This window comes from Aquarana catesbeiana, linkage group LG04 (assembly GCF_042186555.1).
Source record: "Aquarana catesbeiana isolate 2022-GZ linkage group LG04, ASM4218655v1, whole genome shotgun sequence".
Classification (NCBI taxonomy): domain Eukaryota; kingdom Metazoa; phylum Chordata; class Amphibia; order Anura; family Ranidae; genus Aquarana; species Aquarana catesbeiana.
In genome coordinates this window covers 364,688,261-364,714,215 of record NC_133327.1, presented here as the reverse complement: position 1 = coordinate 364,714,215, position 25,955 = coordinate 364,688,261, and the positions used below count along the sequence as shown (strand labels likewise).

The following is a 25,955-nucleotide window of genomic DNA, read 5'->3' as shown; positions in this document are numbered from 1 at the left end:
TTCAAGGTAACCGAGACAAGCACTAGAATCTATGGGCAGCTTTGTGAATCAGAAATATTAACCCAATCTTGACATTCAGCGTTTAGTTGCAACGTTACAATCATCTTACTATTTTGTCTATACATGAAATGTCTATGAATATACTGTATTTAGTGATATTACATATAGAAAAGGAATATGTACTTACATATTGAGTTTAGATGTTACTGTAGATTTATTGCGGTCATTCAAAGAAACATTAGTTTTTACTGCCTCTGAATGAAACCTTTTAGGATTGTCTGATTCGGTCTTGCTCTGAGCCTGCACTCCCTGGTTGCTCTCTTGTTTTGTCTTCCTGTCCTGTGGGAGAACACCTGCTGCTGTTGGACTTATGTCCTGTACAGTATCATTCAAATCCTCCCCTCTACTTCCAGTTAAGGATCCAGGCACATATGCCTTTTCCACGTAGGCGTCTTTTGTTGTAGAAACAAGGGCAGGCTGGTTAAACTCAGATACTTTGGCAGCAGCTGCTACAGTCTGATTTCTAAACACGAAATCTCTACTCTGTGCTTTGCGAACAGTTGGAGAAGAGGGAGACCAGGCAGCAGGATTTTTTTTCTTCAGAGGGCTGGAGGCTGGGTGTTGCTGTTTATCTTTGTCTGAATCACCCTTGGGCGAGAGTTTGGGATTAGCTCCCGCCTTTATTTCTTGGTTGGCTGATACAGTGCCGTTAGACTCAGGTGACAGAGGAGCAGGTTTTATGTTACTATCAGGCATGACTAATTGTTCCTGAGTACCTTTAAAGCTACCCTCATCAAAAACATCATCCTGGGGTACGATGTTTTCGTTTTTTTTCTCATCATTCTGACTGCTCTGGGATTTAAATGATCGCCGCCTCCTGTTTGTTTTTCTGCTACTGGGACTGTTTCTCTCCATTGTATCTCCACTGGTAGAGCTTCGTGTGGCTGTGGGAGAATTCGATCCAGTTTTACTTAAGTAGATATCAAATGCTAAAACTTTTCCATTATTTGATTGTCCATTAGCACTGTGATTCTTTGGAGATCCTGTAAATATGTCACCTTCTGAAGGGCTGACAACTGGTGAGAGGTCACCACCACTTGCTTGTCTTCTTAAATTACTCCTGCCACCTGGGCTGTCCGGAGATAGACTCTGGTCAGCTGCTGCTGACCCTTGGTCTTGTGAATCCCCTGGCAATGTAACCTGGAAGGGTAACTTTGTAGAGTTTATTTTCTCTGTGCTTCCCACTTTCTGAAGAGGTTTATCTGATATCTTATATTTTGAGTCTGTTACTTTGCCAGAGAACCTCGAACTCTTCCTTGGCATTATTTTGGGGGACTCCTCTTTGGTAGTGTTTGTTTCTTGTGAAAACACTTGAAATCTCCTCACACTGGACTTAGTGGTTTCTCCATCTGTAGAGCCTCTTCTTCCAGGAGATTGCACGCTTTTCCCATTACTGTTCTGGCGGTTAACTTTAGGTGTCACATTCACTACAGATTTATGACTAGTATCTGAAAGTGCATCAATGGGTGCAGTAGCACTTTTACTACTAGCTTGTTCTATTTCTTGTACCAGTGGTGCAGTACTGTTCTGGGTGTCAGTCTTAGATGTTGAGTTCTGTGCTGATATATCACTGCTGTTTGAAAACGTATCGGTCTGAAAAGCAGGTCTTTCAATTACAGATTGCTGAAGTTCTTTCACCTCTGTGTTCTCTGTATTCTTATCTGTAAGGGCAATATTACCATTACCATTTGTAGTCTCCTTTTCACTTTGAACTACAGGGAGTGCAGAGTCCTTTGAGATGTGCTGGGTGACCTGATCTGATGCAGGTTCAACACAATGTGAGCTGCGTGCATGTGTTTGTACTTTAGAAGTGGAGGATACTAAGATCACTTTCTTCCGTTCTTTTACAACCTCTTTTTCTGATTTAAATGTAGTCACTGACCTCTCAGTAGGGCTTGCTGGAGACTCAGCGTTGCTTTTGCCTTGTTTTTTTTTACTGGTGTTAAAAAGGTTTCCAAATTTTCCTAAGGCGGGCTTCCTTGTCACATCTTTCTTGGGCGACTCTGTAGGTGATGCTTTAGACTGAAAAATGGAAAAAAAAAGTAGGGTAAAATCTTGTCTGACACAGTGGAGAATACAGCTATACAGCTAGGTATATAAATTGAATACAAAGTTTCCATTTACAGAGAGGGTGTAGACCTCCTCCCAACATACCACTGATAGATAATCATTATTTACTTAGCTTTTTATATCACAGGACAATCCTGTACATATGGCTTACCAGCCTATGAAATGGAATAAAACTAGGAGTCTCAGTGCAGTTAATTTTTATGGATATTGCTAGAACTCCCATAATAAATACACAGCGTAAACAGTGACCAGATAATGTACACGTAAGAACAGTAAATAAAATATTAGTAGGGCTTAGATTCTGATATTCTACATACCTTGCCATGTTTCTATATAAATCTATATTACTTTGCATTCATTCATTTTTTGCTGTAAAATGTAACTTTATTAGCCATAAGAATAAAATTAAAAAGCTATTAGTCTTAATGTATAACCAAGGGCAGGTTCACACACGAAAGCAGTGCAGGAAAGGTGTGTTCTGTGCGCATTTCCTGCACCTCAGGCGAACACACTGCCCTTGCAAGTTGCATGTGGGTGCCAATGTATTATGTTAATGACACCTCATACGCAGATAGAAAACGCAGTGTCTTTGCTGGTTCTGAATTGAAGGGTGCCACAGTACCTTGCGGTTTGGTGCAGTGTGTTTATAAAAGTAGTGCAGGCACTATTTTTTCCGCAGTTCAGTGAATTTTGCAGCCCATTCTAATGAATGGGCTGTCAAAATGCCCTATATGGGAACGGCGTGAACCAACCCTAACAGGCAAAACTTTTATTTATTTTATTTTGTCTAGAGTGGAGATGGATTAGAACACCCGTCAGATTTGTATTACTGTCTGTACCCCCGTTGGGGAGATTCACCCTCCTATCTCCTATGTCCTGTTTACCATTATAACTGAAAGTGAAAGAAAAAGAAAATCCCAAATTTTGTGTTGTCTCCAAAACAGGACATTCTCCAATAGGGGCACTGGTTTTGGTGACCCTGAGGACAGAGAGGAATTCCCTCACTTTATAGGGATCTCCTCTCATTTCCTGTTTTGGCTATGGGAAAGGAAGTGAAAGGAAATCACTACAGTGGGACACAGATGGCAAAAAAATGTGCAGGGGTTATGCTCAGAGATGGATTAACTGTTTGTGGCAAGACTGGGCTCAAATGATAGGAAACCTTATATTCTACAGTATGATATAAAAAAAAAAAAAAAAAAAAAAAAAATCATTTTTTCGGGTTTACATCCACTTTAAGGTACTTACACAGTATATAGCGCTGTCAATTTACGCAGCGCTTTATGTGTGTGTATATATACACATATATATATACACACATACACACACACATACATACATTAATATATATATATATATATATATATATATATATATACACACATATATATATTTTTATACACACACAGTTACACTAGTGTATTGTTTTCACAAGAAACTAAGAAAATTATGTAAATGTTCTTTAACCTGTCTACTAGTTGCAAAAAGAAAGAGCTGGTGAGATGCACTTGATTGGTAGGTTAGAGTTGAGAGTGTTGACTAGATAATCCATAATTTAGGTTTATAGGTAACATTTGTGCAGTTAATAAGTACAATTTTATTACCTGTGGACGTGTTCCTCAGTTATATCTGTATTAGTTAAAAACAACATTAAATAGAAGTGCTAACACTTATTAGCTGATAGTGTTGATAGCAGCTTACAGTTACTGTAAGGCTCCATGTACATTGGACGCTGAGGCAAAGTCCTCTGAACATTTTTTTTTTGACACCTTGAAGCCGGCGTTTGTAAACGCCCGTTTAGCCGCGTTTGCATGCGGCGTTTAGCGCCGTTTTACCGCGTTTGCGTCTAGAAGCATTTAGTTAAGATATCATCATAGGACCCTCCCCAAGCTCAAAAAACAGTGTTATTTAACTATTTCAGTCATTTTGTGAGACCAGAGTGAGTAGCAGCAGCTGAGAGCAGCAGTGTACTTGTATTTAGCATGTCACTTGCCACAAGTTACAGACTGTCACTTGTCACACGTTGCAGATTTTCCACTTGCCACGTCACCTGTCACAAGTTGCAGATTGTCATTTGCCACGTCACCTGCCACAGTTTGCGGATTGTCATTTGCCACAAGTTGCAGATTGTCCACTTGCCACAAGTTGCAGTTTGTCCACTTGCCACGTCACCTGCCACAAGTTGCGGATTGTCATTTGCCACATCACCTGCCACAAGTTGCGGATTGTCATTTGCCACATCACCTGCCACAAGTTGCGGATTGTCCACTTGCCACAAGTTGCGGATTGTCCACTTGCCACGTCACCTGCCACACATTGCGGATTGTCACTTGCCACGTCACCTGTCACAAGTTGCAGATTGTCATTTGCCACGTTACCTGTCACACGTTGCGGATTGTCACTTGCCACGTCACCTTCCAGAAGTTGCGGATTGTCATTTGCCACGTCACCTGCCACAAGTTGCAGTTTGTCCACTTGCCACGTCACCTGCGACAAGTTGCGGATTGTCATGTGCCATGTCACCTGCCACAAGTTGTGGATTGTCCACTTGCCATGTCACCTGCCACAAGTTGCAGATTGTCCACTAGCCACGTCACCTGCTACACGTTGCTCATTGGCACTTGCCACATCACCTGTCACAAAATGCGGATTGTCATTTGCCACATCACCTGCCACATGTTGCAGATTGTCACTTGCCACGTCGCCTGCCACAAGTTGCGGATTGTCACTTGCCACGTCACCTGCCACAAGTTTCTGATTGTCATTTGCCATGTTACCTGCCACAAGTTGTGGATTGTGCACTTGCCACGTCACCTGCCACAAGTTGTAGATTGTCCACTTGCCACGTCACCTTCCACAAGTTGCAGTTTGTCCACTTGCCACATCACCTGCGACAAGTTGCGGATTGTCATGTGTCACGTCACCTGCCACAAGTTGTGGATTGTCCACTTGCCATGTCACCTGCCACAAGTTGCAGATTGTCCACTAGCCACGTCACCTGCTACACGTTGCTCATTGGCACTTGCCACATCACCTGTCACAAAATGCGGATTGTCATTTGCCACATCACCTGCCACATGTTGCAGATTGTCACTTGCCACGTCGCCTGCCACAAGTTGCGGATTGTCACTTGCCACAAGTTTCTAAATGTCATTTGCCATGTCACCTGCCACAAGTTGTGGATTGTGCACTTGCCACGTCACCTGCCACAAGTTGTAGATTGTCCACTTGCCACGTCACCTTCCACAAGTTGCAGTTTGTCCACTTGCCACATCACCTGCCACAAGTTGCGGATTGTCATTTGCCACGTCACCTGCCACAAGTTGTGGATTGTCCACTTGCCACGTCACCTGCCACACATTGCGGATTGTCACCTGCCACGTCACCTGTCACAAGTTGCAGATTGTCACTTGCCACGTCACCTTCAACAAGTTGTGGATTGTCATTTGCCACATCACCTGCCACAAGTTGCGGTTTGTCCACTTGCCACGTCACCTGCGACAAGTTGCGGATTGTCCACTTGCCACGTCACCTGCGACAAGTTGTGGATTATGCACTTGCCACGTCACCTGCCACAAGTTGTAGATTGTCCACTTGCCACGGGTGTGCAAATGGGCGTATTCAGACCCCCCTCCGTCATCTCAGTCTAGCGGGGCGCGGGTGTGCCCCACGGACTCGATGTCCGCCGGTGGCCCGCGATCGTGGCAAGGAGAGGCAGAATGGGGAGATGCCTATGTATACAAGGCAATTCCCTGTTTTGCCTAGTGACATGACAGGGATCTACTGCTCCCTGTCATCGTCCTAGTGAGCCCATCTCCCCTACAGTTAGAACACACCGAGGGAACACACTTAACCCCTTGATCGCCCCTAGTGTTTAACCCCTTCCCTACCAGTGATGGGGGGCAGCTGCACTCAGTAGGTTTTTTTTTTAACAGAGAATGCATTAAAGGTAAAAACCTTCAGCCTTTAGAACCACTTTAAAGAGTTTGGTGGAGTAATTCACGCACTGACTTACAGCTATGGGTGGTTAGCACAGACCAGCGTCACAATCAGTGCTGCCTGTCCCACCAGAGTCTCTCTCCTCCTGCTAAGGCTCCGTTGACAACAGTGTGATTTCAGATGTGACTTGGGTCGCACAGAATTGCATGACAATGGAAACCACATTGTTTTCAAATGGTGCCCGTTCACATGCGGTGCGATTTTGGAAAACGTTCCTGTCCTACTATGGTGCAATTCCAACACGATTTTGGCCCCATAGAATATACAAACCGCATTCCAAGTTGCACTACATAAATCGCACTGAAGATTGGAACAAAATCGAATAGCAGTGAACCTAGCCTAAATGGATATTCCTACTCATGTAGCATTCTTTATAATAAAAACACACTGAAATCTCCAGCAGGAAGACCAACGTCTATTCTAGAGCCACAGAATGTGTGCAAACCTGGGAACAAACAAAAATAATCAGCTACAGGAAATCCTGAAAGTCATAAAATTATTCATCAAATCTGATAAAAGATCCAGCCTGCCTGTTCTTGCTATGTTTGTTAGAAACTCATGATCAAATTCCAAATCATTTTTTTTTAAGTGTTGCTTTGATGAATGGGACAACCTTTAACAGCCTTTCATCTTGTTATTTCACGTTTTACACACCCATTTCCAAATTATCACTGGATCACCAAAAATCTCTAGCCATCCTAAAATGGCCATATACATATAGGGGTTGATTTACTAAAACTGGAGAGCGCAAAATCTGGTGCAGCTGTTCATGGTAGCCAATTGGCTTCCAACTTAAAGTGGAGTTCCACCCAAAAGTGGAACCTCCGCTTATCTGCTTCCTCCCCCCCCTTCCGGTGCCACATCTGGCATCTTTTGGGAGGGGGGGGTACCTATTTTTGACAGGTACCCTTCCCCATTTCAGGGAGACAGCGCCGCCCCTTGGAAGTTAGGCCCCCCTCTTCCTTTCTCCGCCGCTGGGCCATTTAGAAAACGCAGCGCAAAAGGCTTCACCGCCGGTTTCCCTTACCATGAATGGTGGCGGCAGCACCCGACAGCTGATCCGAAAATCGGCTGGGGTGCCGATATCGTGGGATCGCAGAGTAAGTGTCCTAACGTTAAAAGTCAGCAGCTACAGTATTTGTAGCTCGTGACTTAATTTTATCGAGGGGGAGTGGGGGGGGGGGGGGGAGTGGAACTCTTCTTTAAGCTTGGTAAATTAAGCTTTGACAACAAAAAGCAAAAAACTGGAAGCCGATTGGTTTCTATGCAGACCTGGAGAAGATTTTGCACTCTCCAGTCTTAGTAAATCAACCATGTAGATTTAACATATTAAATCTAACACATTCACCCATCCACACTACACAGTGCAGATGGATGAGTCTCCCACTGCGGCTATTGTATTTTGATGGCCGTCCCTGACAGTTATCATAGTACCCAAACAATGTCTGCATCCGATTGGATGCAGGCGCTGTTTGGCTAACATTTTTCCAGCTGGCTCTTTTGTCTATTTAGTTGAGGGATTATGGGGCAGGAGGTTCATCAGGAACTGGCCCATGTTCGCTCCATGTTTGGCCAGCTTTATGTACATAAGGTGGAAGTTATTTTCTAGTGAATGATTATACTACAGAAAGATCTGCTTTAGCCTTTATTTCACCCATTCACAATGGGGTTTGTTTACCAAAGGCTACCCAGTTATGTGCAAGAAAAAGAAACACAGAATGTTCTAGTGCACATGAATTGGGTACCTGAAAATAGCATAGCTTTACTTTATTTAAGTTACGAATTACAGGGAACATTCCCCATGGCAAGTGATCAGTCTCTACTCCTTCATTAAAAATCAACCTCATTGCATTGTGTATATCTTGCAATAATTACATAAACTTGAGAAATAGTGGAGTTAATTTACTAAAAGAGTAGAAGCTGTTCACTTAACAAAAGTGATAGTTTATGAAGCTGTCTTCACTTTGAATACCAGATAAAATTTGCACTACAGCTTCTATGAATGAAACACGATCTAGGAATGGAGGATGGTAAATAAGAGCTCTGCTCCCTCCATTCATAGATCTGGTTTCAATAGTAGTAGTAGTACAGCTTCTATGAATGGAGCAGCTGGGCAGAAAGGGCGGGCATACTTGGGTTCTTTCGATGAGAGTCTTTACCAGCCCCTAGAACTAGAAGGTTATGGCAGCAGACGTGGTGGTGGGGGCATGTACAAAGGAGGATTTAAGGAAAAAAAACCACACACATCAGCACAAGGGACACATCCTACTGACAGTTATATCTCTTGTGCTTTACAGACTTTGTAATTGTGTCATAAATGGGGCGGTATCTCTTTAAATGAACATATACTGTATATTGGGGAACCTGATGCAGTGGGAGAAGAGCTACAGAAAATAGGTTTGGTCACCTTGCACTAAAAACAAACAGTGGGACTTCCGGTTCCGGCGCCGCATGGAGTAGCTGTCTCTCCTCACAGCTCCCGCAAACAGGACAAAAACCAGCATAAAAAACCGGCCCAGAAGCCCGCATCCACCCTCCAGCACCCCGGGCTCCAGCACCCAATACATGGACCGCTTTGTAGAAGTCCGCGGTCCTCGCACCAACACGGCCCAGACGGCGCCGCCGGCCCAGCCGCAAATCGAGGCCCCGGCTTTGGCCTACACGGACCTGCACACAAGCGCCCAGCCAGCAGACATGGAAGTAAGTGGCAGTGCAGCCCCACACACATCTCCTCAGGCCTCCCAAGCTCAACCACAGCCACAATCCGCTTCTCCTCAGGCCCCTCTCCCTCAGGCCTTCCAACTACCAGCCATCCCCCCACAGCTCGCAGGGGACCATGCTACAGAGCGCATAGCACAGGCAGTGGCAGCTCTCCTGTCCCCCATGATTTCAACATCTGTGGAAAACGCTGTAAATGCGGGGATGAAGCAAATTAAGGCCCAGCTAGGAGAACATAACACCAGGCTCCATGAACTAGAACATCGCCTTTCAAGTATGGAAGAAGAGATGTACCAAGCCCAAGCCACAGAACAAGCGCAGGACAAAACAAATCAATACATAATACAAAAACTTGATGATCTGGAAAATAGATCCAGAAGGAGTAACCTGCGATTCGTGGGGATACCCGAATCGCTACAATCATCTGCTTTATCAGACTTTTGCTCCCGACGTATCCCTGAGGCGCTAGGCATAACGGGCCCCTGCACGGTAGAACGCGCCCACAGAATGGGACCATACAATGAAGAGCGCAAAAATCCTCGCCCCATCATTGCTAAATATCTAAACTACTCCGACAAAGCTCTCATACTCCAAAAATTTAGACAAACTCGCACACTCCAAATTGATGGCGTGAGGGTTCTGATCTTCGCTGACTACTCCATCGAGGTCTCCAAAAAACGCAAAGCCTTCCAACAGGTATGCACAGAACTCTTCAAGCAACAATTAAAATTCACCCTAGCATTCCCAGCCACCCTACGCCTCAGGACACCCAATGGTGAACAGCTATCCTTCCAGGACCCAACAGAAGCGGAAGCATACATGCGATTACTACTCTCCAACTCTCAACAGCAAACCCCCTCCAAGGGCACCTCACTCAACCGCTCCCTGGATCAACGGAGCCCACGCAAAGACTCCCCCAAACGCTTCAGATCCTCACACCCGGACCAGCATCGCTTCACTCCTCGCTGAATTGAAAATTGCAACCGTCATCGCGGGCTACCCAATGTAATCTAATCTACGGACAGTATCCCAATCTGTCCCATCCTAGGTCTTCTACCCTCCCCTTTACAGCATCACGTAATGTATGATGTTATTTGTTTTGACGGTTCTCAGTTCTCAAAATTGAAACAACACTTGTTTGAACACAGTTTTTTTTTCTTTTTCTCTATACGGTTATGTTCCCCTGGTTACACTGTGTATGGCAACATTCACCCCCCCCCCTAACTTCCAGGTATAAGCGCATTCTACAAATGCCTGTCACCCCTCCACGGGCCAATTGGACCCCAAACCATAACTGTCCTGTTATGGGAGTTGACCTACACAGTGATTCCATGCGGAAAAAAGAGAAGTTCTCAGATTTGTTATTTATGTTACTCTCTATGTTGTATCCCCTTTATGACATACCCCCCCCCTTCTTTTTCCCCCCTTTACAGGGCCCAATACCTCTCCCCCACACATCAATCATCCCCCTCGATCACTACAAAAATGGCAAACATCTTACCATAGCTGGTACTACAATTCACCATCCACAAAACGATAAATTGTTATCATCTGCTCATACCCCTCACAAGCCTCCCCCAACATGAAAATAATCTCATGGAACGTGAAGGGCCTCAGATCCCCTCAAAAAAGAATGAAAATCCTTAGACACCTTAAACGGCTCAAAACCGATATAGCCCTACTCCAGGAAACACACCTTTCAGCTCCAGACTTTCATCGCATGAAGAAACTCTGGGTAGGCACTGTTCTAGGCTCTGAGGCAGCAGGACGCAAGGCTGGCGTCCTCCTACTCATACATAAAAATCTCCCTTGCTCAATCATGTCGACAAAAACCGACAATCAGGGCCGCCTGCTCACCACACATGTCAAAATAGGCTCTAAAGAACTCATAATCACGAACGTATATGCCCCCAACAACCCAAGCAAGCAATTTTATTCAGAGCTCTCCGGTTGGCTCCTAGAAAACACCCACCTCCCACACCTAATCGGAGGGGACTTTAATGACACCCTCCATCAGATAGATGACAGATCCTCACCAAAAAATTCAAATCTACGCGTTAACCCTCCCGCCCCCTCCCTCTTCGCAAACACCATGGACTCTATTCACCTGCAGGACCTTTGGCGCCTTTCCCACCCAACAGACAGGGAATTCACATTCTTCTCCAGCCCACACAAACTATTCACTAGAATAGATTACTTCTTTGGCTCTGACAACCTAATCCCTTTCCTCCAGAACACCGCAATACACGACATAATCATCTCCGACCACGCACCCATAGAGGTAACTCTCGATAATCTAAACTTACCCCCACATCCCAACATCTGGCGATTCCCTTCCTTCCTCCACGATAACACTGACTTCCAACAATATATGTCAGATGCATGGACGGAATACTCTCTGAACAATGCCCCCCACATTCAAGACCCCAACCTATTCTGGGACGCCGGCAAAGCTTTCCTAAGAGGCCGTATTATCTCCTATACAACCTCTTTTAAACGCAACACCCTGTCTAAATACAAGGCAGCCAGCTCGCGCCTACACCAGGCACAACGAGCATTATACACCGCTGACTCTCCAGCCAATCGATTGGAATGGCAGGCAGCAAAAAGGGACTTCGATACATGGGTAAACACCCTTGAACACACCAAACAGGCTCACTTAGAAGCCACCTTTCACAAATTTGGAAACAAAGCGGGTAAACTCCTATCCCGATTATGCAAAGGCCCGTTCCGCCCTACCCACATTACATCACTTCGCGATAGTACAGGCACCCTTCACTCCACCCCACAAACGATTAACAAAGTCATGCAACAATTTTACTCTACACTCTACGCCCCAGACCCCATAAACACACAAAAAGCACGCGCTTTCCTAGAAAAAATAAACTTGCCCAAGATTTCCACACTACAACTGGAAACCCTTAACGCTCCTATAACACCTACTGAAATATCAACAACCATTCGCCACCTGACCCTATCCAAGGCCCCAGGCCCAGACGGCTTCACTAGTGAATTTTACAAGACCCTACAACCCCTTCTGGAACCTACCCTCCTCCAAGTATACCGGAATATCTGGTCAGGGGGAACTTACATACAGTCGGGGAACCAGGCTCTTGTAAAATTACTATCCAAAAAGGGCAAAGACCCCCAAGAACCAGGCTCATACAGGCCCATATCACTTCTCAACCTAGATGTGAAAATCCTCTCAAAAATCATTGCCACCAGGCTGGCAGATATTATCCCTTCTTTAATTCACCCCGCTCAATCAGGTTTCGTAAAAGGCAGAACCGCCACCCTCAATATTAGAAAAGTCATGATGGCCCTAGAACATGCACTTCATCACCCAAACACCGACCACGCCATTATCACATTAGACGCGGAAAAGGCCTTTGACAACGTTAGTTTCGAATGGCTATCTATGACAATGTCAGAGATGGGATTTACTGGCCCCTTCCACCACCTCATCTCTGCTATGTACAAAGCCCCAACAGCAAAATTAGTGGTAGCAGGCCTCATGTCAGAAGAATTTCGTCTTCATAAAGGCTCTCGCCAAGGATGTCCCCTATCCCCACTCCTTTTTAATATCGCCCTAGAACCCCTATCCAGATATCTAACATTAGCAGCCCCTTTACATGGCATAAAAATAGGCACACATGACATGCGCACATCCCTATTCGCTGACGATGTTCTCATATTTTCGGCTAACCCCCTCTCAGATATGCTAACTATTAAAAGGGTCTTTGATGAATTCCGCTTGTGCTCTGGCCTTCGCATCAATTACAGCAAAAGCGAAATTCTTCCCATTGGCACTCACTCTGTACCACAATGGACACAACAATCTATCTTCCCGATCGCGAAATCCCATATCACCTATCTAGGGATAAAAATAGGCAAACTTCCTTCATCACTGTACCACCTAAACTACCCTCCTTTACTGTCAAAAATTGCTCAAGAATTAAATGCCTGGATGGACCTGCCCCTTTCGCTCTTGGGAAGATGCCACCTAGTAAAAATGGTCAGTTTCGCAAGACTACTATACCCAATGCAAACTATTCCGCTACTGCTACTTCATAAAGACGTATCTTCGCTCAATGCCTCTCTAGCAAAATTCCTTTGGCGAAACAAAAGACCACGTATTGCTCTAAAAAAACTACATCTTCCCAGGCGCGAAGGGGGCATCAGTTTACCTCACATCAGACTGTATAATGTAGCTTGCCTGCTAAGAACCAGCATAGACTGGATAACGCAATCCTCCCGCTATTCAAACTTCTCCCTGGAATCCGAAATGGCTCACCCTTACTCACTAGTAGGCCTCCTTCACTGCAGATGGAAGTCAGTTCCCCCCTCCCACCAACACAATCTATTATTAAGAGACACAGTGGTGGCTTGGAGAGAAGCAAGAAAAATACTTAAAATATCTCCTTTCATGTCATCCCATCTCCCAATCCAAGGTAATCCGGCCTTCCCTCAAGGACTAGACCACGAACCTTTCAAAATTTGGGAACGAAAAGGCCTAACAAGATTCTCTTCCCTTTGCAACACCCAAACGGGTCGACCACTACCATTTACCAACATTGCGGATACCTTCGCTCTTCCTACTACTCATACCTTCTATTATGGGCAATGCATCAGCTTCCTAAAAGACACATGCAAACAAGCAGATAAAAGGTTTCCAACAAACATCATAGACCAAATGATATCGAACAACTCATACAAAATCTCGGACATATATAAACCCCTCCTACTTAAATCATCCTCACCTCTTTCAGCATCATCGATAAAAAACTGGAATAAAGATTTCCCGGACTCCAACTTAGTGGAAAAAATCCTGCAAGGCCTCAACTCCGTACAAAAGCTAACACCCAATGAAATATGGAGAGAAACACAATTGAAAATAGCTCACAGAGCTTATATGCCCTTCCTATCGTCAAAATCAGACATAAGCAAAGCCATCTGCCCATTGTGCCACTCCCGGAAACCTTCCCTGGCCCACCGCTTCTGGGACTGCTCCTACATTTCAACCTTTTGGGACCAAGTCCTGGCCTACATATTCGAAGTGACTCTATTAAAATTACCCAAGGACCCGCTCCTCCTAATCTTCGGCTATTGGGACCCAATACTTCTACCCTGGTCAAAATACACCGCCAGCGCCACAACCCCCTCAGGAAATTTAAAAACAAACGCCTCACACAAAGAGTGGTTCCTAACATGTCTTCTAATCGCAAGAAGAACTATCCTGAAAAATTGGATCTCGCCATCGCACCCCAACATCACCCAAGTCAAACGAGAGCTCTTACACCTACTTACCAAAGACCGCATCAACACGGACTTCAAAAAGAAATCCTCCTCAGACCGCTTTCACTCTAAATGGCACACCTTCATGCTCTCAAATCTCTCCCAAGAGGAAATAGCAAATGTGAGCCAATCTACCTTCTCATACCACGATTCCTACCAGCCGATGCAAAACGAGAAAACATCCCCACAAGAGGCTTCCTCCTAAACTATCCTACAATCATACCGGACTCGGCATACGCCTCTGAACTCACCAATCCAAGATTGCCAACAGTTTCTACATATATTCACATACTGCCAATTTCTCCTATTCCCAAATCCTTACTTACATATGTAAAATGTCTTCGATTGATCAGTTACCATTTCCCCACCAACCGTCCCTCCCGCATACTCTATATGGCCCTCTCCCCCCCTTTTACTTTTTTTTTTTTTTTTTTTTTCCCCACCAGTTTGAGTTCTCCCCTCATCCACAGGTCTTCCTATTGTTCTAAACCAATCTAGTATTCACAGAGAATGTATAATCGGATCCATCCAGGCATTTACCATAGTAGCCAACTATCTACTCTGCTAGGATCTGTCAAATCCTTTCTTTCCTATCCAATCAACCTTCCCTTATAGACATATACTCCTGAAAATTTATGTTCTCCTTTCTTTAGACTTGAGATATCACCGAAATGTTTATCTTACACGTGAATGTACAAACTATCAAAATATCTGTATACATCACTATATGTTATACTGTTTACTGTATGCTTGAAAAACGAAATAAAAACTTTTTGAAAAAAAAAAAAAAAAAAAAACAAACAGTGGAATTATTATTATTATTTTATTATACAGGATTTATATAGTGTAAACTGTTTGCATAAAGAGTGTCAGAGACCCTCTTTAGAACTCTGTCGCTCCTCCATACGACACATGATGTTGCGGGCTTCAGATTCATGTATCTGATGGTAAGACTTGCATGGAGGGGGCGGTACCATACCGCAGACAATCCATCCTCAGTGCTTTGCTACTTAGATACTGCTGACTGTGTAGATGACAGTGTCATCGCTATTGATGACTCGTCCCCAATCCCATTTAGCCCCTGGCCAGGGATTCTGGCAAGTTATGGCACCATATAGGCAGGGGACAGAAATGTGTGTGGGGCACTCAGAAGCAGGTGGTGTGTTGTAAGCTGGGTACATGCTGGTGAGCAGGGAGGGGGGGTGTAAGTGAAATGGGTGCACTGTGCGGGGGTGGGGGGTGGGTGCTAGCTGTACACTGGTGCCGGGTACCTGTATAGCACTGACAAAGCCTGCAGCAAGGGATCAGGCTCTGTTTGGGAGGCACATGTTGGCTTGAACAGTAGCGACTTATGTTGGTTGTGGTGAGCTGACCCTTTCCAGTAAGTGGCAGTGACTAATGAGGGGAGTGAGGTGATCAGTGTGGTAACACTGCGTGTACGTAGAGTGCCGCTGGTGACATCATTGTCCGTATATGGTCATTGCTATATTGTGGTAATGAATTCAGCCAGTATACATGTCCCCTTGTTTGCTTTCAGTTCTAAAAGTTTTAGTGTGAAGAAAACTACAGGGCTACTACGACACTACCAAGTGTCACTTCTGACAAGTTTTCCTGCCACTAAGAGAAAAGAGAATTGACAGTCTCAGCTCTGTTCCTGTGTGCTGTGTGAAGGGGGGGGGGGGTGTCTCTTCCCTTCAATCAGCTCTCAGAGCTCTCCTAACTGATCTCTGCAGAGTGCAACATCAGCTCTCAACCCCCTTATTTCTGAACTCTCAGACAAGCCTATAAATGGAACATTTTTAATGGATGTAGAGAAGAAAAGACTGCAGATAAACCTGTACAACGTATGTAGGAGAATTTGTTTCATCTCTGTGTATAACCTGAGAATAGTCCCTTCACTGGGTATATGTAAGGGTTTACAACCACTTTAAAAGGGTTGTAAACCCTCGTGTTTTTTCACCTTAATGCATCCTATGCATACTCACTTGAGTCCTGTAATTCCCTCGGCGGTGACGCACGCTTCCTCTCTGCCCGGGGTTCTCAGCTCTTGATTGGATAGATTGACAGCAGTAGGAGCCAATGTCTGCGCTGCTATCAATTCAATCAAATCCAATGACGCGGGCACCAGGGGGTGGGGCCGAGTCCTACATTCTGCATCTATGGACGCAAATGCTGGACACCTGCAAGGTAACCCCCGGGAGAGCGCTTCTCCTAGCGGGTTATACGATGCGGGGAGGATCCGCAAGAGCCACCGAGGGACCCCAGAAGAGGATGATCGGGGTCACTCTGTGCAAAACGAACTGCACAGTTGAGGTAAGTGACATGTTTGTTATTTATAAAAAAAAAAGTAGCTTTACAATCACTTTAAGGCCTGTTCAGAGAAGGATAAATTTGATGGAGCTGGGCAGCCTGAAAATGTATTCCAATTAAGAATATATTTTTTTATTTTTTTAATACAAACGTTTTTAGATGTGTGTAAGGGCGTTTAGTTCTGTGCAGGGTTAGCTGAGAACATTATTTTAATATTCATTTTAACTTGTGGTTACACCCCTCTAGTTCCTTATATAATTATAAATATATAGTCTGCTTGGATTTGAGCCCATACTTTCTTCAAGTGCTATTGTAGCCTACTTAGACACCTACAAAATGTGGAGCAACAGAAAAGGTATGAAGAGGAGCGATAGCATTAGTGTACTATGGTCAAGATAGGTTAATAAAGCCAACAAAACCCATCATTAAACACCATTATCTGCATAGCACTGATTGATGACGATCATAGTTAAAATAGTCAGTGTTAAGTTGTGCAAAGACTGGGAAAACAGGTTATTGCATCGCTCCACAATTGAAAAAAAAAAAAAATGCAGTACATATGCAAAACAAATTACAGCCAGATTTATCCTAGGAATGCTGGTAAACTACCTTACATGCATTATTTCAAATTGACTAGAAAAACTGAAGTTTTGGCATGCTAGTGAAGAGATTTTTACTGTGGGTGTGTCTGTCTCTTATGCCGCGTACACATGACTGGACTTTCCGTCAGAGTAGAATCTGACGGTCTTTCCGACGGAGTTCCGACAGAGTTCTGCTGAAACGGGCTTGCCTACACACGATCACACCAAAGTCCGATCATTTAGAACGCAATGGCATACGACGGGACTAGAAAAAGTAAGTTCAATAGCCAGTAGCCAATAGCTTCCCTTGCGTCGTTATCTACATAGATAAGCTCACTTGATTGATGAAATTAGTTTGCTATTTGAAAACGGGGTTTGGTGTAGCAAGATGTCCGCTGCCCCGCCTGATTTCTGTAGGCGTGATGAGATCGAGTGTAAGGTGTACCAAGTTGGCCTTAACAACGTAAATTTCACGTTAGTTGATTTCTGCCGCGCGCATGCGCAGTAGTCGGTCGAGCATTTTGTCAGGCAAAGTCCTCTGTGCACCGACGTCAGCCACTGAAGGGATGTATGACGTATTGCACCTGCGCAGTGTAGACCAAATTTCCTGTGCCTTTGGAGCTCACACATCCCCAAAACATCAGCGATCCACCTCCGTGTTTCACAGTAGGAATGGTGTACCTTTCATCATAGGCCTTGGTGACTCCTCTCCAAATGTAGCGTTTATGGTTGTGGTCAGAAAGCTCAATTTTGGTCTCATCACTCCAAATGACTTTGTGCCAGAAGGTTTGAGGCTTGTCTCTGTGCTGTTTGGTGTATTGTAAGTGGGATACATTGTGGCATTTGCGTAGTAATGGCTTTCTTCTGGCGACTGGACCATGCAGCCCATCCTTCTTCAAGTGCCTCCTTATTGTGCATCTTGAAACAGCCACACCACATGTTTTCAGAGAGTCCTGTATGTCACCTGAAGTTATTTGTGGGTTTTTCTTTCCATCCGGAACAATTTTCCTGGCAGTTGTGGCTGAAATTTTAGTTGGTCTACCTGACCATGGTTTGGTTTCAACAGAACCCCTTATTTCCCATTTCTTGATTAGAGTTTGAACACTGCTGATTGGCATTCTCAATTCCTTGGATATCTTTTCATATCCATTTCCTGTTTTATACAGCAGATCCTTTGACAATTCTCTCTTTCTCCATGATTGAGAATCCAGAAACATCAGTGCAGCACTGGATGAAAGATGCAAGGGTCTGTCAAGTGTCCAGAAACTCATTACCTTATACACACACACACTAAAATTACCAGCAAACAGATCACAGATGAGGATGGTTACCTTTAATAGCCATTCAAATCCCTTTGCTTCAACTTGTGTGCATGTTATCAGTCCAAAATCACCAGGGTATGTAAACTTTTGATCAGGGTCATTTGATTTGTTTCTGTTGTCATTATGATTTAAAAAGAGTAAACACAGTTGATTGATAATAAATGGCTTCAGCCAAACACTAACCACGAGTGAAAGAAAAGTTTTTGTGTTATCATTCATATTCTCTGAAAAATGGCCAAGAAATCTTAAAGTCTGCCAGGGTATGTAAACTTATGAGCACAACTGTATATATAAAATATAAAACACACACACACAGTATCTCACAAAAGTGAGTACACCCCTCACCTTTTTGTAAATATTTTATTATATCTTTTCATGTGACAACACTGAAGAAATGACATTTTGCTACAATGTAAAGCAGTGAGTGTACAGCTTGTATAACAGTGTAAATTTGCTGTCCCCTCAAAATAACTCAACACACAGCCATTAATGTCTAAACCGCTGGCAACAAAAGTGAGTACACCCCTAAGTGAAAAAGTCCAAATTGGCCACAAAGTGTCAAAATTTTGTGTGGCCACCATTATTTTCCAGCACTGCCTTAACCCTCTTGGGCATGGATTTCACCACTGGCCACTGGAGTCCTCTTCCACTCCTCCATGACGACATCATGGAGCTGGTGGATGTTCGAGAGCTTGCGCTTATCCATCTTCCATTTGAGGATGCCCCACAGATGCTCAATAGGGTTTAGGTCTGGAGACATGTTTGGCCAGTCCATCACCTTCGCCCTCAGCTTCTTTGGCAAGATTGTGGTCAACTTGGAGGTGTGTTTGGGGTTGTTATATTGGAATACAGCACTGCGGCCCAGTCTCCGAAGGGAGGGGATCATGCTCTGCTTCATTATATCACTGTATATGTTGGCATTCATGGTTCCCTCAATGAACTGTAGCTCCCCAGTGCTGGCAGCACTCATGCAGCCCCAGACCATGACACTCCCACCACCATGCTTGACTGTAGGCAAGACACACTTGTCTTTGTACTCCTCACTTGGTTGCCGCCACACATGCTTGACACCATCTGAATCAAATAAGATTATCTTGGTCTCATCAGACCACAGGACATGGTTTCAGTAATCCATGTCCTTAGTCTGCTTGTCTTCAGCAAACTGTCTGTGGGCTTTCTTGTGCATCATCTTTAGAAGAGGCTTCCTTCTGAGACGACAGCCATGCAGACCAATTTGTATGGTCTGAGCACTGACAGGCTGACCCCCCACCCCTTCAACCTCTGCAGCAATGCTGGCAGCACTCATACGTCTATTTCCCAAAGACAACCTCTAGATATGATGCTGAGCATGTGCACTCAACTTCTTTGGTCGACCATGGCAAGGACTGTTCTGAGTGGAATCTGTCCTGTTAAACCGCTGTATGGTCTTGGCCACCGTGCTGCAACTCAGTTTCAGGGTATTGGCAATCTTCTTATAGCCTAGGCCATCTTTATGTAGAGCAACAATTGTTTTTTTCAGATCCTCAGAGGAGGTCTTTGCCATGAGGTGCCATGTTGAACTTCCAGTGACCAGTATGAGAGAGTGAGAGCAATAACACCAAATTTAACACACCTGCTCCCCATTCACACCTGAGACCTTGTAACATTAACGAGTCACATGACACCGGGGAGGGAAAATGGCTAATTGGGCCCAATTTTGACATATTCACTTTTGTTGCCAGTTGACACTATTATACAAGCTGTACACTCACTACTTTACATTGTAGCAAAGTGTAATTTCTTCAGTGTTGTCACATGAAAAAATATATAGTAACTATTAGTAATTAACTAATACTATATATATATTTCATTGCATTGGTAAGCCAGGAGGCTGGCATTACCATTACTTTGTGTGGATGGTGGAAACCCCCTGTGGGGGAAAAATCTTCGATTTTGTTTTCTGGAACTTTGTCAAATAAAAGTGGGCCAACAAGCCCTTAAATGATCATTTCTGGTGTGGACTGTATTCACGAGCAAACCCTACAATTAAGCTATACAACCCCAAAAACGTTACTATATATAAATAAATATAATTTTTTTTGCTCCAGCCTGTCCTCTGCCTTCATTCTCTAGGTAAGAATGACTTGTCCCTACTCCTACAGTCCCTTGGGATATCCCCATCAAATCCCAGGAGGCTGGTGGAGCAGGGACACGCAGTGGCTCGAGGGTGAACCTGACGGTGCGTCATTAGGGGCTTGCTGCAAGGACCTGGAAGAAACAGCCGGTTCTTTATGTTGAAGTAAGACCCCTTTCACACAGAGGGCGTTTTGCAGGCGCTATAGCGTTAAAAATAGCGCCTGCAATCCGCCCCCAAACAGCTGCAACATTGTCTCCAGTGTGAAAGCCCGAGGGCTTTCACACCGGAGCGCTGCGCTGGCAGAACGTGAGAAAAAGTCCTGTCAGCAGCTTCTTTGGAGCGGTGAAGGAGCGGTGTGTTTAATATATATATATATTCTCTCAATTTAGGCCAATATGTATTCTTCTACATATTTTTGGTAAAAAAAATAAATAATAATTGCAATAAGCGTATTTTGATTGCTTTGTGCAAAAGTTATCGCGTCTACAAAATAGGGGATAGATTTATGGCATTTTTATTATTATATATTAATATTTATATTATATAATTTTTATTGTGACTGCGACATTGCAGCAGACAGATTGGACACTTTTGACACTATTTTGGGACCATTGGCATTTATATAGCGATCAGTGCTATAAAAATGCGCTGATTACTGTGTAAATGTCACAGGCAGGAAGGGGTTAACACCAGAGGGCGATCAAGGGGTTAAGCTTGTTCCCTCAGCGTGTTCTAACTGTAGGGGGGATGGGCTCACTAGAACATGACAGATCACGGCTATTGCGGGCCACCGGCAGACATAGAGTCTGCGGGAACCATGGGCACGTGCCCGCTAGCCGCCAATGAAGGAGTGACATACAGGTACGTCGTTTTGCGCACCCGTGCCACTTTGCCGACGTATATCGGCGTGAGCCGGTCAGCAAGTGGTTAAGATGAGGACCTAACTTGGAGGCAACTTCCATTAAAGTCTATGGGCACAAGTCCAATAGAAGTCACAGGAACCTTTACTAAAGTCAGAGCAACTTCAGTAGTCCTAGATAAGACAGCTCTCATTGACTAACATGGGATTTCACATGTCACGTGACTTGGGGTCTCACAAGTCAGATTCCAAGTCACGGTAGTGTGAACTGAGCCTAATACAGTGATCAGTGCCAATACTATACACTGTCACTGTACTAATGACACGGGTAGGGAAGGGGTTAACATTTAGGGGCAAAGGGTTAACTGTGTGCGCTGTTTTTACTAAGCAATGTGCAGCTTTTACTCCTTGTTTTGCAAGAAGAAAAAATAAAGATGTCACATTGCTGCAGTCTGTAGAGCGCTCTGTGGTTTTTTTTTTTTACCTACACAGAGCTCTCTTCTGTTGTTCACTCAGCTGATTCCAACCATAAATCATTGGCCAGGACCCACTGATCGGCATGTACTGTAGCGAATGACAGCACAGCCGGGACAGCTGAAGAACGCATGCCTCCTACCCGGAAATACTGGTTTATGTACATGTAAGTGATCCAGCGCAGCTGGGCCACCCTGCAGCCATACATTTACAGTGAGCAGTCCGGAAGTGGTTAATCCACTGGTCCATATAAGGGTTTATTGACACGGGTGTACCGATCCATGCACCAATGCTGTCCTCATCCATGTGGAATGTATAGATGTTCTGTGCAGGAAGCCTATTGAAATCAATGACAGGCAGCCAGTTGCACGGACCTGCACAGATCTCCTTGTGCATCCCAGAGTCTATGTCTGTGCGGGTCTGATGTAAGGATCAGGACACAGACAGACATCCTGTGCAGGTGAAGACAACCCCTATGTATAGGTGTACTGATTAGTGTCTGTGTGAATGAACCTTTACAATGCTCTCCCCTGAGACTGACAATGCTACTGTCCACAAGTGTCTCTGTTGCTCTTCAATCCAAAGTGTAGACACTCTAAGAGCCCATTCACACAGGGACGACTTGTCAGGCGACCTATTCGCCTGACAAGTCGCCTCCCGTTCTGTACAATGGAACCGTTCTAATCAGAAAAAGGTTCCTGTACGACTTTGGGGGCGACTTGGGGCGACTTGCATAGACTTCTATACAGAAGTCGTTTTGCAAGTCGCCGCGGAAGTCGTTTGCAGGTCGCCTCGCTGAGGCGACCTGCAAGTCGTGTTGCCCCTGTGTGAATGGGGTCTAAAAGGAAGTGTGTTACTGGCTGGATCACCAGGTGAAATAAAAGTAAAAGTCTAAAAAAAGAAAAACAAAGAGCCACCACATCTAAGCATTTTGTTTTTGGCTTTAACCACAGGTCGACCGCTCACAGTAAATATACTGTGCTCTGGCGGGCGGCAACTACAGGCACACTAACCCACATGTACGTGGCCGGCCTTCTTCCAGGTTTAGAGCCCTTCCACTCCTTGCCGCCCATAGCGTCGGCGGTAAAACGCCGCTATTTTTATCGGCGTTCTACTGTCGGATTAGCGGCGCATTTCGGCCACTAGTGGGCCGCTTTTACCCCCCATTAGCGGCCGAGAAAGGGTTAAAACTGCCCGCAATAGCGGCGTTTTGCCGGCGATATCCCAGCGCTGACCCATTGATTTCAATGGGGAGCAGCGGTGGAGGAGCAGTAAACACACCGCTCCAAAGAAGCTGCTGAAAGGACTTTTCCTGACGTCCTGCCAGCGCAGCGCTCCGGTGTGAAAGCCCTCGGGCTTTCACACTGGAGACAATGCTGCAGCTGTTTGAGGGCGGATTGCAGGCGCTATTTTTAACGCTATAGCGCCTGCAAAATGCCCTCGGTGAAGGGGGTCTTAGAGTTTGCATGTGTGCCCCTTGATGACCCCGTTCTGTGATTGGGCACAGCATGAGTTTGGCAGCAGATTTCATCCAATGATTTTGGCTGAAACCTGCTGATTGACTGTGTCCAATCACACACAGGGTTCTGTGTTTACAAACACAAATAACTCTGTGTACAGGGATCAGCAATCTGGCTGTTTCTTCTCCCTGAAAAGCAGGGAGAAGAAACAGCTAGATCAGAATTTAAAAGCAGCACACATTCCACATTGTTCAGCACACAGTTAACCCCTTAATTTCCCCTAGATGTTAACCCCTTCCCAACCAGTGTCATTAGTACAGTGTCAGTTTACAGTATGATCACTGCTGTTTTTAAGTGTCACTAGCGACATGTCAGTTAGTAACCCTCCCAGCCAGCGTCTGTTAGCGCCAGTTTGCCCGCCACCCTATCACAGTCCTGCTATAAATCGATGATCACTGCTATTACACTATAGCTGTGTACATTCCAGTATATACGCCATAGTTTGTAGACGCTATAACTTGCACGCAAACCAATTTACACTTATTGGGTTTTTTTTCCCCCACCAAAGACATATAGCAGAATACATTTTGGTCTAAATTTATGAAGAACATATTGTTTTCAAAAAATTCTGTCTTTTTTTATAATTAATAATAAAAAACCCAGTGGTGATCAAATACCACTAAATGAAAGCCACATTGGTGTGTAAAAAACGATATACATTTCATTTGTGTACAGTGTTACACGACTGAGCAATTATCAGTTAAAGTAACACAGTGCTAAATAGCAAAAAATGCCCTGGTCATGAACGGGGTAAAATCTTCCAGTGGTCAAGTGGTTAACCTCCAGTGCTTGGTAAATGTATAAAATAACATTGTATATGGATGTCATTCATTACAATAATCGTTTCTGAAGGAACAGAGTTCCATGGAGGTTTTAGGTCTCTGTGGGCTCCCTTTGACTGCTTCTCCCCACAACTTACCCGTCTTCTTCCACAAACTCCTCCTAGTTTCTAATCAGCGGGTCATTAGATGGTCAGCTCTTGAGGACAGCAGTGCGCCTCTCTCCGAAGCTCTAGGAGCATCATTGGTGGATATACTCCGGGCACGGCGCGCCCTCTGGTGGACAGCCGCAGGCACCGCACGGTGTCATTAATCCCAGACGGAGACAAGTATTCGGTTGGAATGTGGCGGGAAGACGATTTTTTTGTGGAATTTCCCTTTATGGACACGTGCAGGAAAAGAATAGAACCGACAAAGTTACTGGAGTCTGAGAAATAAACCCTCATTAGACGTCCTTCTATGGACTAACGTAGGCACTACACGCTGACATAGCAAGTAGAGTGCGGTAACGGTGTGTGTAGGTGAGAGACATTACCGTACACACCATTATATTATATTACATTCTACACACCCAGCTCCTACCTTACACAGCGACACTCAGCCCAGGAATGGAGGAGAGAGCTGTACAAAGTCCACCGAGCTTTACACCGTCATTCCTGACACTGACCCCAGACACAGGTCACTGAGCTCTACACCGAGCACTCCTCCCCCATCACTACACCTCCTCCCTCCTGTACTGGGACAATCACTCATCACAGACACATCACAACGGACCACTCTCATAGGACCCTCATATAGGGGATCCCAATACAAAGGGGGACTCTGATGGGGACTGTCAAGGGAATCCCAATATAAAGGGGGGGCATGATAAGGACTCGAAAAGTAATCCCAATATAAGGGGGGACTCTAATGTAAGGGGGAACCCTGAAGGGGACTGTAAAGGGAATCCTAATGTAAGGAGGGGAACCCTGATGGGGACTCTACAGAGAATCCTGCTATATTAGGAGACTCCGATGTAAAGGGGAACCCTGATGGGGACTTTAAAGGGAATCCCAATACAAGGGGTGACTCTGATGTAAGGGGGAACCCTGATGGGGACTTTAAAGGGAATCCCGATACAAGGGGCGACTCTGATGTAAGGGGGAACCCTGATGGGGACTTTAAAGGGAATCCCGATACAAGGGGTGACTCTGATGTAAGGGGGAACCCTGATGGGGACTTTAAAGGGAATCCCGATACAAGGGGTGACTCTGATGTAAGGGGGAACCCTGATGGGGACTCTATAGAGAATCCTGTTATATGGGAGGACTCTAATATAAGAGTGAACCCTGATGCGGACTTTAAAGGGAATCTTAATATAAGGGGGGACTCTGATGTAAGGGGGGGACCCTGATGGGGACTTTGATGCAAGGGGGAACCCTGTTATAAGGGGGGACTCTCATAGGGACTCTACAGAGAATCCTTTTATATGGGGGGGACTCTAATATAAAGGGGAACCCTGATGGGGACAATAAAGGAAATCCCATTATAAAAGGGGGGCACAGATGAAAGGGGGGACCTTGATAAGGACTCTAAAAGGAATCCCAATATAAGGGGGGACTCTAATGTAAGGGGGAACCCTGAAGGGGACTGTAAAGGGAATCCTAATGTAAGGAGGGGAACCCTGATGGGGACTCTACAGAGAATCCTGCTATATTAGGAGACTCTGATGTAAAGGGGAACCCTGATGGGGACTTTAAAAGGGAATCCCGATACAAGGGGTGACTCTGACTTAAGGGGGGACCCTGATGGGGACTCTACAGAGAATCCTGTTATATGGGGGGGGCACTCTAATATAAGGGGGAACCCTGAT

The 25,955-nt window shown here is 44.9% G+C and overlaps 1 protein-coding gene across 3 annotated transcripts in view; it reads right to left on the bottom strand.

The window, feature by feature from the left end:
• CRYBG1 (crystallin beta-gamma domain containing 1) overlaps window positions 1-25,955 on the bottom strand; it is a 343,574-nt gene that overhangs the window by 103,108 nt on the left and 214,511 nt on the right. For all 3 annotated transcript variants that reach the window (XM_073627016.1, XM_073627017.1, XM_073627018.1), the window contains one exon: window positions 188-2,082. In XM_073627016.1, coding sequence (XP_073483117.1) covers window positions 188-2,082 — 1,895 coding nt within the window. The remainder of the gene's footprint in view (window positions 1-187; window positions 2,083-25,955) is intronic.